The 20908-nt window shown below is 38.7% G+C and overlaps 1 protein-coding gene across 4 annotated transcripts in view; it reads left to right on the top strand.

Moving 5' to 3' along the window:
• The first annotated feature begins 3761 nt into the window (after nt 1–3761).
• veph1 (ventricular zone expressed PH domain containing 1) overlaps nt 3762–20908 on the top strand; it is a 65670-nt gene continuing 48523 nt past the window's right edge. For 2 of the 4 annotated variants that reach the window (XR_002754343.1, XM_023351313.1), the window contains exons 1-4: nt 3762–3907; nt 13534–14001; nt 14159–14377; nt 19462–19636. Coding sequence is in view for 2 of the 4 variants with exons in the window: in XM_023351313.1 (XP_023207081.1) it covers nt 13864–14001; nt 14159–14377; nt 19462–19636 (532 nt within the window). In the remaining 2 variants the exon portion in view is untranslated. The remainder of the gene's footprint in view (nt 3908–13533; nt 14002–14158; nt 14378–19461; nt 19637–20908) is intronic. The other 2 variants (XM_005805929.2, XR_002754344.1) reach the window with 2 other exon arrangements.

Here is a 20908-nt window from a genome sequence, read left to right as displayed (position 1 = left end):
GCACCAACACCTCCTGACCCCACTAGGGACAAGGGTATACAGAAAATGGATGGATGGAATTTACAAATTTGGATATTAGAAAAACAGGAAAATGTTCAACATTTTAAAGTTGCATTTAATATAACCTAAAATAAAACGATTAAAATAGATGTCCTTACCTAAATGTTAAAAATATTGCAAAAATATGCAAATTAAATTTACAATCATCATAGCAATGTTTGCCCAGAAGTTCATCTGGCACTGGCAGCCCTCAGAGATTGTCCCCTTTAGTGACTAAAAGCTGCTTTGGAGCCAATATGCTTTTGCAGCACAACAGCCCCATTGTCTTCAATGCCTGGTTCTCATTTCAACACATGCTATAAAAATAAACTTTACTATTGTTCTTCATGCTTGTCCCAGTTTAAACCTATTAAACAGCCAAATGAGCAGCGTTTTGGGAACCTTGAGAAGATATCACTGAAAAGTGACTGTTCTCAGCACTGCATGGTGCTTTTTGATAAGGACCATGATGGTTGTTGCCCAGGGGGGCATTAGAAAGGAGTGGGGGAACTCATTGGCAATCCCCAGGTGTTGAGCAACTGCTGTTTATAGAGAGACTAGCTGACGTACTTTGTGGAAGACTGCTTCTGCTTTTCATATTTAACATCATGTTTTGTTTTATGCTCTGCTTATTTTGTCTTTTGTATCATTTCTATGTTTCTGAATAGCAATGGTTCCCAACCCTGATCGTCAAACACTCCTGCTCTGCATGCTTTAGGTGTCTACTTGTTCTTACATACCTGTTAGTTGAATGGAAAACAGCTTCAGCAGCTATAGATGGCATGCAGAGGAGGCCAAGCACTCATTTGAAGCAGTCGCAATGGAACAGACACAACTAAATCATGTATGGTCAGGGGGCCTGAGGACCAGGTGAGGAATCACTGCCTTATAGCATCGTCTGATTATTTTTCTGCTTGCATTACTTCTCTCAGTGCCTCTGCTCTTTGCTCCCATCACTGCTGTGTCAGTATTCAGATTCACTTGTTTCTTGTTCCAGTTTTCACCTTCCTCAGTTTATCCTTCTAGCTTATTGTCAACTTTTTGACAGATCGAGCTGCTACTCGCTGTGGCCTTTTTGCCAGTGGATTTGTTTGTATTTTCGTCCCAGTGCTGTTTTGGATTTTTATTTTCTCTGCAGAATTGTATTTTTATTTAAGCACAATTTTTCGAATGTTTGCATCATCTTAGTCAGTGTCTATCTCCTACCTGTGTTTGCGTCCACCATGGACCTTACCAAGCTCCGCCCACAACCGACCCACGTGACCGCAAGTCTCACAAACAAAGTCTCGCGGCGCATTGTTTCTATGTAAACATGACTGGATTAGTGCATCATTTCTACCAGATTTTCACAATATATCAGCTACTACAATGGACAGAGGAACTCACAAGTTCATGTCATCATCTGGGAGGAGGTTACTGGTTTCTCAGTCACAAACTGGTTGCAAACCTGAGGCCAGCAGGTGTCAGTCAGTTATGGTAGATCTGACATTTGGTTTGATGACGTCAATATGAGAAGCTACAGACTGATAGGAGGAACCAAAGAGCTCTGTAAAGGTAAAGGCAAATCTTCTGAAGCTGGGATATAATTAATTTAATTTTACATAATTACCACGGTAGAAGCCATTTGTTTGTTAAAATTTATGAAATATATTTGTTCTATTTGATGTTTGTTACTCACAAATGAACGAGGTAATTAGTCCAACGTTTAGAAACTACAGCGGCTGTAATGCGCCACAGCAAAGGTAAACAAAGGTAAAATAACCCGAACAGGTGATCAACTCAAAACCACTCCTCTCTCTCTTTGTAGTTTAAGGACACCTGTTACCGTGGCAACCGCCTGCGCCCCGCAAGACGAGCAAAGATTACGTTAAAAACATAACATTCAGTCCGTTACGGTATCAAGTTTCCAGGATTGATATTTATTTCTCGATTATTAATCAGCGCTTCCCTGAACACAGCGATGGTTGATTGACTAGCTGTACTTGGTGCTAGCGTGGCTAACACGAGTAACAGTTTAGTCCAAAGCCTTTTCTGCTAAAATAAAATCTTTACTGTATGTCAGATACAGACACATTGGATATTGATCTGTTTAGCTAACGTAAGACTGTGTAGCAGACAGGCTTCAAGGTGTAGAAGTTGTATCAGTTCTGCCATTATGCTATACTTAGCTAACGGGAAGCTAACGGTGTGTTTGTGAGACGGCCACGCACGTGACCACGTAGAATGGGCATCAGCCAATGAAAAGCGGCCCTCTGGTAAGTAAGGTCCATTGCACTACATACGGGGATTTACACAATATTAATGAGAAGTTATTTAGGAATAGAAATCCCTCAAATGTGTTTCATTGTGTGATCTTTGCAGCGTGCAAACATGAAGTTATTTTTTGTAACAAATCATCAAATCATAATACGACTGGTTAATATAACATTTTTTTAGTGGCCTTCAATAATGTGACCTCTGGTAAGAATTAAAACTATTATAAAGGAAAGGGGAAATTGTGCACATTGTATGTGCAACAATTCTCATTGTTAAACAGCAGATCTGTATTTTGGCAACAACTGTCTCCCTGTACTGCCTATCCTTTCTTCAATATGCCTTTTTTATTTCTTGCAACGTTCTCCTATTGCTACCCATTGTTTTCAGCGCTATGCTGTGTAGTAATTACTTAATTTATTGTGGCACTTTTTAGCATCTGCTATCAAGAAAAATAATGGCAGCAGGGAAGTTGTTTACATGCAGGAGCAGCTGAGTATGGAGGAGGCACGGCTGTGCTTTTTCAGAACAGATGGTATAATCTTGAACATTTTACTGTAAAGGAGAAACTCAGCACCCCGCATGTTTAACTGTTAATTGAAAACTTCCATTCATATTAATTACAGACATAACTTGCCCTCTGTTTCTTGAGATGTTTAGTTTGAAATCATCAGTTCCATTGCAGATTATTGCATAAACAATATGCAAAGGTACTCACCTCATCCTCTGGAAATGTCACCCTGACACACTTCTAACCAGAGGTAAAAGTACACTGAATGCATCCTCTTCCATCAAACTTTTCCACCTATTTTCCAGTTAGGGCAGCACATAAATCGTCTAACTCTTAGCACCTTTACTGAGTCATTGTGCAATTCAGTCTTTGACCTCTGAAATCTGTAAGGAGGGAGCCATATTTTAGAATTCCTATTTCTTATTCACATGGCTGTCAGGAACTCTTGTTACAGAGGTATTGCTTGGTTTTATATGCTGAGATGCGTATGTGAAGTTCTTGACTGGAGTTGTCTGAAAATTATTCCTATTATGTAAAACGATTTATTTCACACCAGCCAAAATTTTACCTTTGATATTTTTTCAATACAACTGAGGAAAGTGGATCCAATGTATATTTTAGACAGGGTGCAACTATTTAATTATACATTGCATAATAAATGCTACCTCTGACTATTTAATTTCAGGAGTTTCTCCTTTTCTTAAATTATGAATTGATTAATTATTGATATTAAAGAGGTTTGCGTAAATAGACAAAAAAAAGTGTGAAAAAGGCAGAACTTTAAGATATTTTATTGATTATTTGAAAGCAGAATATGTAAAAACAGGATGTTGATTTGATGCGTATTGAGATAAACACATTTCCTTCGACGTACAGTAGCTCGTCCTTTTCCCCTTCGTTTCCACTTGTTGCGCAGCTTGCTCCAGTCGGCCGCACGATGGCGCCCTCTGCCGTGCTTACGGCAGCGAACAGCCATGAAGGCTGCCCTGTGAGGGAATCCGGAGCCTCGCCGAGGTAATACGTTTGCCGCTGTGGATCACCGCTTGAAGGACCGAAGCCAGCACATTCGCCGTCAGAGCGCTCCCGACGTCCCGGATGGAGACGGTAAGCTGTCCGCTAGTGTTCAAAACAGATGCATGCTGGGCTTTTGTTGCTTGATCACATTTCGACAGAAACAGAATGGTGCTGCGTGAAACGACTGACTGTCTACGGGGCTGTACCTGACGTCTGGAAAGTTGAGAGGACGAGGAGAAATCCATGAACAAGGCATGGATGAGTCCGTGTGTTTATTTGGGTATCAGATGATTATTGTTTATGCATGCAGGTAGATTTAAGAGAGAGTGACAGGGCAGGAGAGGTGCTCATGAGTTGGCTGAGTTGTAAAATAGGCTACTTGGATCATTTTTTATAAGATGTGGTGCAAACACATGCATCACATAATGATATATATTTATTATGTTCATTTTGTCATAGGAAGTGTTTTGATAACCTATAACACGAGCAGGCAGATACACGCACCCACGCTTCGTGTTTCTGTGTGAATAGAGGAATGTGTTTCTTGGAGCTTGAAAGGCAAGTTCAGTTGCATACTTACAATAACTCTGAGACTCTCAGGAAGAATTTCCTCAATTCAAATTCAGTTCAAGTGGAAGTGTGGATGGTGCTCCGCACTCTCTGTGTGGCTACACTTAGGTGGGGAGTTGGGTGAGGAAGATGAAGAGGGGTAAGTCTGGGGGACTCCTCAAGGTCACAGATGTTCAGACAGACAGACAGACGATGAGGCAAAATTATTTCTGCAAGACGGATGTTGGATTCTACTTTAATTATATTGTTGGCAGTATTTAGAAATGCCTCCACTCACTTCTTGATTTTATTTACCTTTTCTGTCAAATGCATCAGATACTCGTCCCTAAATATACTGAACACTAAGGTTGATTCTTTATTGACCATTTTCAGATGTGATTTACGACTTATTTTAGCAAACAGCACACAAACAAGCACACAAACAAATTATGAAAAGTAAGCTTCAAACTACTAAACATAAAAAACAAACCATATTCAATCTGCTTTAGTAATACAGAATTATTTATTTGTTGTTTTTCCTCATTAATTTTAATTTATTGATGAATTCCAACATTTTAACAATGCAACATACTTCAAACAGTGAAGCCGACATCATTTGGTCTTCAAGCAAGACCTGAGTTTAACTCCTCTTTTGCTGTCCCACACACCCAAACACACACTCACTCCCACATTCTGCTATAAAGTATTTTCATTGTGTCAACTGAGAATTCCCTTTCTGCACAGATTACACAGACCACAAATGCTCTTTAACTCAGAATATCTGTTTGTTTTTTTCTGAAGAGGAGGCTGGCACAGTTTAGTTGTTTAGAAGAAAACTTCAAAAAATAAAAAAAAAACCTGTGCATGTCATGTTTCTATTTTTAGAAAATAACCTATGTGATGTACACCACAAAGAGAAAGCTGCTTTTCATTCCACTTCCAGGAGTGAAGGTTACTAAAAGATGTCTCATCACTGAGCAACTGCAGATTTTATCTGAAAGCACTTTAAGGTCCTGATGTTTTGTGCACAGAGATGATCCCTTTAATCATTCTGCACTCCTGGGTCTTCCTCAGATGCCAAACCCCGGAACGGCCCGCTTCCTTCCGTTCAGATTCAGAGTTTAGGCTGCAGGCCACAGCGGGAAGCGCAATGAATAATAAATGGTTCTGAGATTATGAGTGAAAGTTAGTTGGGTAAGTGTGAGAGTTTATGTGCAACACCAACCAGAAAATATTCTTTCTGTAATGGAAATCATCTCGGTGAGAAAAAAATGAAACAAGACATAATGACAAACCTCTCCTCCAGTTTTTTATGTTGGAGTTGCAGAACCACCAACACTGAAAATGAAAACAATATTGACATACATATTTTTCATCCTTTAAATGAATATAAAAAATAATTCAGTTTTGGATTTAATCTGTTCTTCTCTCGTTCTACCTTTCACACAACATAGTTAATATCAAAATAGGTTTTTGTAAGTTCAGTCTTGCTTCATTCTGACATTTTTTGTTAGTCTGAATTAGGACAGTAGGGCTGATTCACAGTTTTGTTTATCTATTGACTGCAGTGTTTAACAGTTTTATAGCCATTTTATGATCTTGTATTGACACATATAAGGTTTCTACAGATAGCATTTATTGATACCTGTGTGTAAGCTGTGCTTACAGAGCAGGAATTATACTGTGTCTGGATGTTTTTAGATCCCCGGCTATTAGTCACTCATGCCCTCCTTCCTCTGTAGTCTGGAGCAGAGTAATCATCGTCCAATTGGTAGTTTAACCTCAAGCACAGCCATTTGTCAAAGTGTCTGTGGCTGAGACCATACATTCAAATGAAGGCTAAAATTTGCTCATCTGCTTGTTAGTGTTCAGGAAAAAAATGCTGTGGACATGAGAAAAACACAATCTGTATATGTTGAAGATCATGAGAAATATTTTATAGCACTGCATCATCAGGGGTCTAACATGCCGGTCCTCAAAGGCCGGTGTCCTGCAGCTTTTAGACGTGTCTTTGCTTCAACACACCTGAGTTGAATAGTCAGGTCATTAGCAGGACTCTGGAGAACTTGACTGCACACTAAGAAGGTAATTAAGACGCTTCATTCAGGTCTGTTGACCTGTCCAGGGTGTACCCCACCTCTTGCCCGAAACTTTCGCTGGAGATAGGTACCAGCACCCCTTCTGACCCTACTATGGACAAGAGTGTACAGAAAATGGATGGATGGATGGATGGATTCAGGTCTGTTTGACCAGGAACACATCTAAACGTTGGGATCCATGGGGACTTGAGTTGAAGACCTCTGTTGTATATGAATGTGAAACACTAAAACATACAGAACTGGGTGTGTGTGGCATTAAGTTATGTTGATTAAATCAACCCTTCGCTGTTTGCTCTCAAGGAAGGAGAGATATTTGCTTCTCTGCCCTGCCTTCTGTTTTCTCTCCTTGTCTCTTCATGTTTCTCATCCTGTCAATCTTTCCATCTTTGGCCTTTTACAGTAGCTATTTTCTGCAGCTCCTGTCACCCTGTACTTCACCGTCTTTGCTCTGCAGCTGCATAACACCAAAGCATTAATTATGGAGAACTTTCCCTCTTTCAAGCACACACACACACATTAATACAATAGTCCTACAGTGTGGACAGAGTGAATTGCTAAGCCTTGAGGGTCTATCTTTCTAGGCAGAACTCTTTTTCTCTGCAGGAGTGTGGGCCTGTTTCCAAGGACCTCTTTTGGGGTTCTCTTGTTTGAGACTTTTCCATCTTACTTATTTATGACATTCAAGGAATGTTTTATGTAACAAACTGGCCCTGGTACAGAACAATTAAGTACCTATTCAGATTTGAATCATATCATTATTATTATCCGCATTAACAGCAGTATCAGCCAATGTTAGATATTTTGGGCATGTGCCAGTGATAGTGATGAAGGAAAAGATTGGGGTGTATTTAACTGGAGCAGAGAAGCAATGTCACCACAAAACTGACAGACAGGATGTATCCTCCTCCATCTTGCAGACGCAATATATTTTGGGACATTTAAAATCAAATGTGGAAAACAGGAATGCATTCATTTTCTTCACTTCTGTCTTCACTTCTTTCACTTAGCTCTTTTAAAAAGTACTTGTGTGAGTTTTTGTGAGTGTGATGTTCTGCAGACTGAGCAGGTGCACACTGCACAGAAAGACGGGGCCCACTGAGCAGAAAGGGAGAGGAGTGGAGGGGAACTGGTGACGGGAGGAAGGAGGGGTCTGTCTTCATAGGTCGTACAAAAGAGTCAGTGTTTTCTCTCTCAGTGTGCTCAGAAAAAGCCAGAAGTGGTGACGGTGGGAGCAGATAAAAAAAGAAAGGGGCCCTTCGGTCAAATTGTCCTCACATAGCCTGTAATTCTTTCAGTGGCCCCCACAGGCGCTCAGCCCCTGTCAACCCTCATCCAGCAGCTCACTCACAGCTTGTCTGCGGTGTCCAGGTTTCTGCTACAGGTTCCCCTTAAATCCACTGGATGATTTTAGGCTGCCAGAGGAGCGAGAGAGAAAACAACCAAGAAGCAATGATAGACAATTCTCAAAAATACTATACATTACAAAGGATTATATTTTGTATTATGCAGCTCTGTTACAAAAATGACATTTTAAGAAACATCTTTCTTTCTGGAATCTAAATCAACTTCTTTAATGCAAAACATTTGATGGATCTATCTCTTCAGGAAGTGAATCCATTTAATGTTATGTCCTCCAGAGTGATGAAATGTTATTCTCTGTGGTTGTGTGTATGTTTAAAGCAGGGGTGCCCAAACCTTTTGAGACCAAGATCTACTTTTTCTCTCACCAGCCGGCTATATCGACACAAAGATATAAAAATTGTAAATGAAACTCTATCCACTTATTTTATATGCAAATATCCATTAGTTATAGTAGAAATATCAAAGTGATAGAAAACCTAATGCAGTTTCTTCCTTAGTGACATTCTGACACTGGGAGGAGGTTACTGGTTTCTCATAGTCAGGAACTGGTTGCAAACCTGAGGACAGAAGGTGTCAGTCAGTTATGGCAGATCTGAACTTTGGTTTGATGACCTCAATATGATAAATTTCAGACTGATAGGAGGAACCACAGAGCTCTGTTGGGTTAAAGCCACATCTTGTGAAGTTGGGATATTTTTCCTCCAACAGGTTCCAGAGGAATCACCTCAAACCACATGTTGGATTAGAATTTATTTCAGTGTCATTTGTGAATGTTCATTCCTCATTTTCAACAGTGGAGCTGTGGAGGTTGAAAAAGCTTATCATTTTTCAGAACATCAATATTTCCACTAAATACGAGACAAAAATAAATAGCATGTTTGATAGAGGAAAAGCCTCTCAGACTCTGTGCTGAAAGCAAGATGCCAGAGAGCACCAAACATTTTTTTTTGTGAATAGTAGACAATGAATTTATTTTCATTTAATTATGGCAGTAGAAGTCATTTGTTTGTTACTTAATGAAATACAGTATATTTGTCCTATTTGATGTTTTGTTTTGAAGGTTTCAGCTTCTGCCCCCACAGTAACAGACAACAACAGAAAAAGGGGGCTGTGATCGTATAGTGGTAAATTCATATCATTAATCCACATAGCTAATCTCATCTTTAACATAAATAACAATGACTATGTATTTTAGAGCAGAAAATAAAATCATACATGTAATATTCAAACACTAACAGAGTTAATAACTGAAACATTACTTTGTATCAAAAATTAAAACTTAAGAAGAGAAAAAAAACAAGTTGGTGGTTATCGCCAGTCTAGCAGCTTCTGCCCTCTATACATTAAATAAAATACAATAAATAACCCTCAACAAACTAGAAAGCAATAGCAGTTAGAAGCAGTTAACATTTGTACAATTAAACAAGCTAAAATTAGCTAAATTAACAATGATGACATCTAAAAATATACACAAAACTTAGCAGGTTTACTTAAGAAACACTGTACACTATCACATTTGTCCAAAATATATTGTAAAATATAATATTTGTAAAGAAAACACAGCTTATTCTAATACACACCACAGTAACAGACAGCAACAGAAAAAGGGAACGAGCTGCAAGTTACTGGTTACTATGGTAACCACCAATTGTCAAAAGTAACACAACAGAACTTAAAACACCAATGAATGTCTAAAGGGTACATTCCTAAGCTTGTTCAGCCGTAGCTGGGTGATTAATAGTAACTTGCTGATTGTTTAAGAACTGAAATTCCTCAGACCCACTTTTTTCCCTCGCTATGTGTACACACACACACACACCAACACACACCCACACGCCTACGCCAACACACCGGTGCTCAGTTACTCAGGTGCTCTGTGACATATTGAGAGCGCAGGCTCATGCTGTACATAAACAGGCACTGTATCCTACTCTTTGTGATTGTGTGTACAGTATTCAGGGGAACTAATGGAAGCAATATTTGCCAGCATTCTGCAGATTGGATCCAGAATTCAGGACACTGAAACATTATCCATCTCTGACTTTCCCTTGCCTCTGTCCCCAGTCTGCATATCTCCGTGCGAGTTTTGTTTCTTCCTCCTATTGAATTATTTTCCCTTCTTTTTTGCCTTGTCCCGTTGCCTCTTTGGCCCACTACAATTTTATTGCTAAGTGTTTTATCTGGTAGCTATGTACTAAATGACTTTCTGTTGCCTGCATTCTTGTATTTGGGGTCATGGGTGTCAAAAGTTGCACCTTACCTTTATTAAATGCTTAGTTTTAATAAGACTAAAACAGCGATATCTACCAGTTTTCTACCAGAATTCAATAGTCCGATTTCTGAGGTATGCAATGTTTGGGTATAGAAGAAGAAGCCAGAGAGAACAAGGGAAACAAAATATTAATAAACTGATTCAGAGAATAGGAAGGAAATATTGTAAGTTGATTAAAAATTGCTGTTAAACTTGTGCTGCACGAGCAAAAACTTCAGAACGGGTTTAAACCTACACTTTAAAAACCATGGGTTCCTAATTGTTCACAACAGCCTGTAAGTATAAGATGGGAAGGAAAAAAAGAATCATTTTATGGATGTTATTAATGCAACCATAGTATGTTGTAGAGAAATTTGGACATGGACATCAGAAACATTTTATAGAATATTATACTAGTATAACTAGTACTCCGTTGGTGGAGAATGAGAAAAAAATGCACGGGAAAAATAAAAGGATCTCATTATGGTTTTAATTCTTAAGCTCCTTCCATCTCTGATCCTATAAATGTAATGCTCCTTTGTTGGCATGCCTGTGGGTTAAAGATAAATCTCTTTGCTCTATAGTTGCTTAGTTTCTTTTTTATTTTTTTTAGTACTGTGGTCCAGGCTAGGACCAGTAAAGAATCCTGTTGTTGTGTCTTGGCATAGTCTTCATGGCCGGCGCTGGCTTGGCAGCACAGATAAGTCTCCCCAATGATCTGCTTTGTGTTTTCCTTTGGTCTGGCTCAGGCCCACTTCTGTGTGGCTGACAGGGAAACTGTGTGAGGATTAGATTGTGTCCGATTGAAGAGGGAAGCTCATACTGGAAGCACAGAGTGACACAGATACATTTATTTAGCCTCATATCCAAGCAGGAGAGGAAACAAAAGGGCCCAGTTTAACTGGTGTGGGAGTGTTCGCTCGTTTTTTGGTGGTGTTGCTTTTAGAGTTAATGTTTTAATGTTTTATTAAAGCTGACAAGGCGAGCGACCGTCGCACGTAAATGGTTAACGTGTTACTTTCAAATCCCACAACTTTACCTTTCTTCACATCACACAGTAAAGGCATGTAGTTTAAATCTTTGAACTAGCAATAGTAATTATTGTAAAAATATGTTTTACACTATGTCTTACCAAAATATAAATATTTTTGAGATGGATAGCAATTCGTTTGTGTGCATTTTGGAAGCTAAGCACCATTTGGTTGCAGATATGTGACAGATTGCCAAAGGCTTTAGATCAAGTCATCATATATTAACCATGCTCTTGCAAAGAGCGGACAGTTTCTAAAAGAATAACCTTGGATTAAAAGCAGGTAGGCTGGGGACAAAAAAGATAGTATTGTGTTTCCACTGAGCAAATGTGTGAACTGCCAACTGCAGTGGAGCTGGGGACATTGTAGCCTGGTGTTGATCTGAGAATATCTGCTTTTTCTTTCTTACTGAACTAAAACTTATTGGAAATTCTTGGACTCACTTTTTCCTTTTTAGGCAGTTTCACCTTTATATGAAGTTTTTGTGGTGGTGTTGTGTAATGGACCTGACAGTTCTGCCCGTCTTTGTCTACACTTTAAAAATAGAGCATTTTGTCCTGAGATTTGATGTGTTAAACGCAGGAAAATTGGTCAAAGATTTCAGTGGATTTGACATGGCTTGATAGGGAGGTCAGAGAACCTCCCAAACGCCACTTCTTGTGAACTATTAAGTGCTCAGCATCTATCAAAAGAAAGGAACAGTGGTGAACTGGTGACAGGATCATGAAACAGTGAAAACTGTGGATTAAACAGTTATTGACTGATATGAAATGTATATATCGAGATACGTTTTTCAGCCACATCATCCAGGACTACTATAATGCAGTGGCGGCCGTGCATTTCACACCTAGGCCTTCAGTAGTGCTCAGTCTGAATCAATCCAACCCTCAAAAACTATTTTATGGCTATAAAACTTCTACTGCAGGTACAGCTGCAACACACATAAAAAAGCATAAAAAATAACCTGATAAAATTGCAATATTATTTAGGAATATAGCAACATTTTACTCACCAAAAATCCTGATTATTTGTACACAAAATCCATCCTCCTTTCTTTCCTCAAGAACATTTCAATTACTCTGTTGTGCAGATTATCCATGCGTTTCACTTCCATGAAGAAGTCCTTTTCTATCGCCATCGAAGCTAATGCTGAAAGTCCAGCCTGCCCTGTCGTATTTCTGGCATAAGTTTTAATTCGCTTAAGGGCTGAGAATGTCCGTTGACTCCCAGCAATATAATTTGCAGCGTTCCTAGGAGCCTGTGAGCCAGGAGTGCCGCTCGTACTTAGACTGAAAGTGGCGGACAAATCCTTTTCCCGGTTGTGACAGGCTCGCTAGCTTCGGAGTTGCCCGACCTTGCTTAACAACGTCCAGCTTTTCTTGAAAAGTCCGTCTTGAAAATGGCTTTGACAGTAAATCTCCAATCAAATCCATTTCTTCTCCTCCTTCACCCATTGTGGGTTGACAAACCAGCTATTAAATCAACACAACAATATCTTTGCTTGTGCAGCTCGCTACAGATGCAGTTTGCTAGCTCTGGCTAGTACACGCTTTGACTAGCCAATCAGAGCGTGTGAATACGCTGACGTTTCCGTACACCTGCTAGAGGGCCTTGGTGTCGCCAGCTCAAAATCTGATTGGTTGAAGCAACAGTTTGATCGACATTTATGTTATGCTACAGGGCCCGCGGAACTGATTGTGAAGGCCTCCAGGCAGATTTCTTTGACCCTGGCAACAAATAGTGGCTGAAATGTGATTGGTTAAATGCTTAAATATGAAAATACACGTCTGGAAGCAGCGCAACCAGGGGGCTAACAGTGAAAGGAAGCGGACAGACCATTTGGATTTATTTAATACGTATTCATGGACAAAATATAATTAACATCAGTCTGTGATTCAGATATTTTTAGGCCAGCAGAGAAGGCTTTGCAGGCCCTGACGGCCCACCACTGCTATAATGATAAACACCAATTAAAGAAACACAGACTGTGGGGTCTGGATTTCTTGCTAGATTGCAGGTTTATCTTCTGACTGCTATGGCATTATTTTTGATGCCATTACCAACATTTACTTAGGCTTTTTCCAAACTTTCCAAAAATTAACATGTGGTGTTAATTTTGTAGAAGTTCTCACTTTCCAACTGCATTCCCATCTGTCTCTGAGCTCTGTTCAGTGACGGAAAAGAAAAGAGCCATCCAAACAGCTGTCCTTCTCTACTCCTGACAGAAACACTAATCAGCTCTGCTGCCCTAACATCTGGTAGTTTGCTATCAAGTCTACCTTCCAACATGCTTAAGTGAGAGACACTGGGACTTTTCAAACACATTCAGATGATTCTGCTTTCTAGTTTGGGTTTATCCTGTGCTGCATGTCTTGTGTTTGATTTTTTTTTTCTTGTTTTGTTTCTCTCTTCTTTCTCTTTCAGGACTTTGCTCTTTCAGGACTCCTTTCTTCAGAATATGGCTGTCATCCACACTAACAGACCTCACACTGAGCCAGAAAAGCTTGGCTCAAACTGGTCCAGTCACATGCAGCCTACCTGATCCTGGACTCACAGAGGTGGACTTAGGTGCTACTGTTAAAATGCAAATAACTCTGGTTGACATTTCATATCTTTCTTCAAAAAGTCAAACAGAAAAGGTATTTCTTTAGTTCAGGATTTTCTCCACACTGTTATGTTTTATTCATTCTCCAAAACTTAATTGTAAAGTCCTGAGTATAGCTGGTCTCAGCGGACGGCTCCTTCAGGGTCAGAATGCACCAGTTGTTTAGTCGGGTCCTCGGTCAGAGGGACCTGTCCAGAGCAGGAGACCTGTTCTCTCTAGAGGACACGGAGATCGAAGACGGCCTGTCTGAAGCTCTGGATCAGATCAAGGACATCTCCTGTTCACCAGTCAGTAAGCATGTCTAAACAGGCAAAACCAATACACAGTCCTTTGAGAGTTATGTAAATACTTGCATAGCAAATGCCACTTTAATGAATTATTTATTTTGTCATGTCTTATTAATATTCTTAATTTTGCCGCCTGCTTCTTTCTGCCGGCCGACAGGACTATTTGACCAACGACAATGATCAGGCCGTGGTCGAGATTTGCATCACACGCATCACCACGGCCATCCGAGAGACCTGCTCCATTGAGCGACACAGCACGGCCCTGGTGGGCCTGTGGGAGTCTTGTCTTGAGCATAACCTGACTCCTCAAGGGGAAAGCACAGAAGACACGCCGCACGCAAAGATAGCCTCTGACATCACCAGCTGCATCCTGCAGGTACATTCTCATCAGAGACAGACACTGGGGGGTTTGATGACCTGGAACTCTTAAAGGACATAGCTTTGCACATACCTGTCATCAGATGGAAATTTATGCCTGTGGTGTTAAATAAGTTTGACATTTGGAATCTTCTTAAAAATGTGGTTTCTATACACTAAGATGTTCACCTATTTACAAAGTCTATTAAGAGGCTCTTACAACTGTATTAGTATTTTCTTTCAACATGGTCCATTCATAGCTGTGTACTGAAAATACAAGGCTTTTCAAAGGTGATTATATTTAATCACCTCAAGTTTATTAAATATAACCTATTCCCTTAAATAAGGGAACAATAGCAACTTTTAAACCTATTTGTAGTCCTTGGGCTTTTTCATTTTTTGTCAGATTACAGCCACAAACTTCTTTTTATTGGGATTTTGTGACAAACTGACATAAGGTGAAGTATGAATAGAATAGAATAGAATAGAATCGTTATGGTCATTGTGAAAATGACCATAATGATTCTTACAGATTTTGGTGCAATTCTTCAGATAAAAAACAATGTCTCACTTAAAGACTATAAATAATGATTTATCTTTCACTTATCTTTTGAAGTGTCACTTATCAAGAGATACATAAAACGTGGTACAGCTTATAGCTTCATCAGATTAGTAAACAGTCATTTAATTTTAAATCTAGCCCTTACATTCAAAAGAAAAATAGCAGGTCAGGAATACAGTTGTGTAAAAGTGTAAAGCTGGGTAAGGTTGAAAAACAAAACATTGCTGAACATCAGCTGATAAAAAGAAGACAAAGTGGCACAACTGCCAACCTACTTAGACATGGACATCAACCTAAACTGAGAAGGCCAGCAAAAAGAGCATTATTCGGAGAAGCTATTCAACTAGCAACACATTAAAAAAATATACAAATAAGAATGAAACCAATAAAATAATGCAACGATGCCACAGCTTAGTATGAACTGTGAATGTTGAGAAACCATAAACGTAAAATCCCTATAAAATGCATTGAAGTTTCTGGTTGTAAGAAGCCCAAACATTAAAAAGTAAAATAATAAAAAAAACATAAACTATATTAATTTTTTATATTAATTATTCATTTTTGCAAGGCACTCTATTGTAATTAAAATAATTGAAATGGTGAGGAAATTTCTAAATTTTATTACACATAGGAATATTATTTTTTAACTTCAACAAGTTATAAAATGCATTCAATACTCCTAGTGTGATACTATAGTATAATAGTAATACACTCTTACCTCTGTAAGAGTGTATCACTGTGTATTACATCAGCTACAATCAACCTTTTTTTGCAACAGTATGACATTTTAAAGCCTTTTCTCTGAGTGATGTACTGATATCAATTAGTGCATTACTAATTCAAACAAGAGTACTGCTGACAGCCATTGTTAATCAGTTCATTTAACAATGTGCTATTTTCTGGAGAAACTGAAACTAAGACATGGCTAAAGTAAAGGCATCAAGCCATTTGGGTGTTTTTCTGTTCAAAGTTTATTACTAAGGTCATTTGTGAATGGATTACATATCCACATTGAATTGAATGTCACAGCCTGAAAAGTAAAGGTCAAATCTCTGGTCTGCAATCTTTGCACACAGTTTCGCTGTGCAGAACCAAATACTTGTGATCCTTGCACATGTGCAAATAACATTCATTTCCTCAGAGTGAGACTGTGTGTGTATGTGTGTGTTAAGCAATATTACAGCATCTCTCATGTACCTGCATATAACAACTACTTTTGAAACAATTTTCCTGACCAAGAAAGGGGTCTGTGATGGTTTCATATGACCTGTTAGTTCAGCTTGAACAGAACCATAAATAAAAGTGGTACTAAAATATGTACGAGTGTCACATAGACCACTATTTACCATTTAAGATGTGTAAAATTATTGCTAACCCAAACCATTTCTATAGAATGAGAGATATGTGTAACATGAGCATTTCTTTCAGTAATTTTGTACTTTCTTCACTTTTGGAGTTCAAAGTGTCTAGGAATGTCGAATTAATAACGCATGACTTCCTGTCTCCCAAGGATAAAAATAGGACTTGGCACAGGGGCTTGTTTGTCTAAACTGCTCTTCAGTATAGAAAAACAAGAAAACTTGTGAATAAAGCAAAACGGGTGTATGTTTAACACAGTATATCAAGAATAGATCTTGCCACTTTTTACATTCAAGGCAATAATAAAGAGTTTAAAGCAGTTGAAATTATGACAAGACTGGAGCAGGACTTAAGTAGACAGAGAGGTGGATGCTATGGGATGTTAAAAATAATCTTCAAAGCTCCCTGTTAAATAACTATGAAAACAGTGACATCTAGGTCACCAAGTTGCCCTTAAAAAACAATTTATTTTAAGGCTTTTTGCACATCTTTATAAGGGGTGCCAAAGCTTGTGGAGGTGCTGTGCATGATAAATTTAACTTGCCCTTGCCCAGTTTTTATGTTTACCCATTGCTGTATTTTTTTGGGATCCTATAACTATTGAAAATTTGATTGGAAGACAAGTGTGTTATCGGGAAAGGTTTGTACACAAAAATTATTTAAATGGTGGATGGAATGTTCAAATGACATAAACGTTGCTTGATTTTTATACAAAAGGTACAAAAATTCTAATTATTGATGAAGAAACTTTAAAATAGGATTTCTCATCTCGGATTTCTCAAGCTAAAAGGTTTAGACATAAACAAACTCTGTCCTCTGCCTTTTCCACCCCCCTGTTCTTGTTCCTTCAGGAATGGGAATGTGTTAATACCATCCTAATGAGCCCAACTCTTCAGAAAAAGCCCATTCGCGTGCTCACACACACAGACACACACAGAGGTGAGACTAAAACTTCTGACAGCTCTGTCTGATTCTCATGTCCCAGTTACAATAGCTATCACAGGAGACTGTGCGTCTCTCTTTCTTTACCTTTTAAAAACCATTCTCCTTGATTCCTAGCCTCCCTGATCTCCAATATCTTTGATTCTCTCTTTACCTCACTGTCATTTTGAATTTACACCAACACACTTGTCTTACCCTTCCTCTGAAACTCCCACTAGGAGCAGGAGAGATGTAGGCAGTGGTTTCTTAGAGGAAGAGGTTTATTGGCTTGCTGGTTGTAAAGAAACTGAACACAGGCAAGTGTAAACACGAACAGAGATTTCTGCCTTATAATGAACATTCACCAAACAGACTCTGTGAAATGTCTTAATTATGATATTTAAATTTAGCCCTCAAGAAAGATGGAGAATTAGGTTGGATGTATAAGCCTGTAGATCTATTCTCAAAGAAAATGAGCAGATCCTGCAGACTGATAATTTGACTGAGTTCACATCACCTTCATTGTATTGTGGTAACCCAGTATCTGCACTGCCATCATGTGGCAGAAGGGAGTCGTAGCGCAGACAAAACATACTCTTTAAAAATATTTAAAGCATTGGCATTAAAGAAAGTTGTTTTTGGGGTAACAAATTATAATTTCATGTAACACTAGTGAGGACAGAGTTTTAATTTCTATTTATTTAGGTTGTATGAATACATTTGGAATCACTCTGTCCATTAGAGGGTGCTAGTGCATCTCAAATAATATTTCTCCTTTCCCACTCAGACTTTAGAATATAGTCTGAGTGGGACTCCTACAGTATGTTTATGCTTGACGTCATGTTGAATTACAGTAAACTCTGTCAAAAGAACACATCAATGCATCTAATGTATGTCGCTTACAGATATCATTTACCAACCATTTTTGTTCAATCAATCAATCAAATTTTATTTGTATAGCACATTTCAGCAGCAAGGCATTTCAAAGTGCTTTACATCATTACAAACACAGAAACACAATGCAACATAGAAACAACAATCAAAACATGACATTAAGTCAAGTTCCATCAATAAATTTGTAATTAATTACTTTTCAAATACAATCCTAAACAGGTGGGCTTTTAGTCGAGATTTAAAAGAAGTCAGTGTTTCAGTTGTTTTACAGTTTTCTGGAAGTTTGTTCCAAATTTGTGGTGCATAGATGCTGAAAGCTGCTTCTCCTCGTTTGGTTCTGGCTCTGGAGATGCAGAGCAGAACCAGAACCGGAAGACCTGAGAGGTCTGGAAGGTTGATACAACAACAGCATATCTTTAATGTATTGTGGTGCTAAGCCGTTCAGTGATTTGTAAACTAACAACAGTATTTTAAAGTCTATTCTTTGAGCTACTGGGAGCCATTGTAGGCACTTTAAAACTGGTGTTATGTGCTCTATCTTCCTGGTTTTAGTGAGAACGCGAGTTGATAAAGTTTTTCTTAAAGAAAAAGATATACACTGTAGGTGCTAATGGACAGATGAAGTAGGCAGACCAGTGGGTGACGAGCCTATGCATGCTAGTCACCAATTTTTTCAAAGCTAACACAAGTGCATGGTCTCCTTAATTTGCCACTGCCAGCTATTCAGTTAGCAGTACCGATATGGCCTCCTGCTTCAAGGAAGTAACCGCCACTCGGTGCGCAATAGTCTTAATTTTAGCCCTAATATATATATTCCTTTATTTAATCAGGTAAAACCTGTTGAGATCTAGATCTCATTTTCAAGAGGGACCTGAGCAAAAAATTTGCAATACATAGCAACATGGTTACAAGATAAAAACAATTAATACATATGCACAAGTATAAAACAATAAAAACAATTTAAAAACAATGACACTGTTTCATAGAATCTTGTTGCCTATCTTTAAGAACTGCTCAAAATAAGTCCAGTGAAATCATTTCCGACATCTAATACAATGGCATGGTTTGGATGTTGATGCAACATGCATTCAAGTGAAGTGATCAGAAGTCGGCAAGACTCTCCAAACCAGGGGTTTCCTGATCTGGGAAGCCCCTGGTTCAGCGGGAAGAAAACCCACAAAATGTGCTCCTTTTAACGCTGTCAACTCTTGGAAAGCACAAAGCATTGAGTACTAATAAACATGAACAAGTTAAAGGGGTGTGAGTACTTTTGTAAGGCACTGTATTATAAGGAAGAAGGGAAATACATCATTTTGTCTTTCCTTAGGCACATGATCTGAACTTCTTTTCTTCTTTTGTCTTCTCAGAACTACAGCTGCCCCTCAGTCATGGCTCTGGCTGTTCCAGTGGCGGTGCGATTCCTGCAGAGAGGGAACCGGGAACTGAGCAGGAACATGTCCAGCTATCTCTCACTGGCTGCTATAGCAAAAGCTGACTTGCTGGCTGAACATACAGAGGCCATAACCGTCAGTGTGCTGGGAGGTACAGTCTACACACTTATAGTCATGAGCTAAAAGCGTATTACTGCTTTTTTGTGATTTCCTTTGCACTTGAAATAAACAGATCATTTTACTCCCAAGTCAGTTTCCACATTTTAAATCAAAAATAATGAAATTAAAAGCCTACCATAGTGTAAGTTCAATAACTCTTTATCAGTATAATTTTTGTACTTCTGCTTATTTAGATGATGATTCTCAATTTTGGGTGGATGTTTTGTAGAAGTTGGACTCATGAGTTCTCATTATGAGCATTTTCAATATAAGTGAAACAAGCAGGTCAGATGTTTACACTGGTGGAACAGGGAGTGATTGTTGCAATCAGAAGGTGCTGTAATCAAACCATTTAGGAAAATAATGGTAATAAGTTGCAGCTGTCACTTATTGTTGAACATAAAAAGTCCTTCTTTTTAGTCCATAAGAACTTATCTGTTGCATAAACAGGTGGTTAATGCAACCATCTGTGCATAAACCTTCACAGATGGTTTATTTGTTGTTTTTTAATATGTGATCGTAACTTTTACCAGTAATGCTTTGTTCGACTCCTTCTTCCACTCAGTAGAAGTTTGGTGATGCAATGACACACATTTTTTAAAAGTGAGACACTGTAAGCCTAATACTGCAGCTACTTTGTTCTATTTTCCATGTTTTGTTTTAAGATTATTTAACAAATAGGAAAAAAAGGTTCAGATAGTTTGCATTACAACTCGTGTCTTCCCTCTGCTTTGGGTTGCTTTTATTGAACATTGACAGGATAGCTGATCAGAGTATTTGAGAAGATGGATAGAGATTTTTATCGTGGAGTTTTGAGTTGCACCTCCTCAGACAGATTAAAACAGAAACTGAGCAGTTGAAACATTGAATTTCTGATTCCTCTTCTCTGCTCATGGACCCATCTACTTTACTATGGCCATTTCAGCCTCATGTTGACTTTTGTGTTTTACAAGCCGGCTGTGCAACTGAGTTCTGAAACCTCAGCATAAACACAGGGGTGAGGTAGATGATGGCTTAGTTATATGAGCTAGCAGGAAGGGCAGACCGCACACATGTGTATTTAATACTGAAGTCAGTGAAGGCCTGTGTAGTCATATACACATTGTCCTATTGAATGCATTCCTTTAGAAATGGTTTGACTCAGTTCTAACGTATGTTTTGACATATTTACATTATGTTTTTGTCAGTTTACTATACTCAGTTTTATAAGAAATTGTGTCTGTGTGTTTGTGTATTCCCAACCCAGAGAGAGCTTACTGCAGGA

This window comes from Xiphophorus maculatus, chromosome 18, assembly GCF_002775205.1.
Source record: "Xiphophorus maculatus strain JP 163 A chromosome 18, X_maculatus-5.0-male, whole genome shotgun sequence".
NCBI classification, from domain to species: Eukaryota; Metazoa; Chordata; class Actinopteri; order Cyprinodontiformes; family Poeciliidae; genus Xiphophorus; species Xiphophorus maculatus.
Note: the sequence above shows the minus strand (reverse complement) of the source record. Positions and strands in the feature narration are given on the sequence as shown.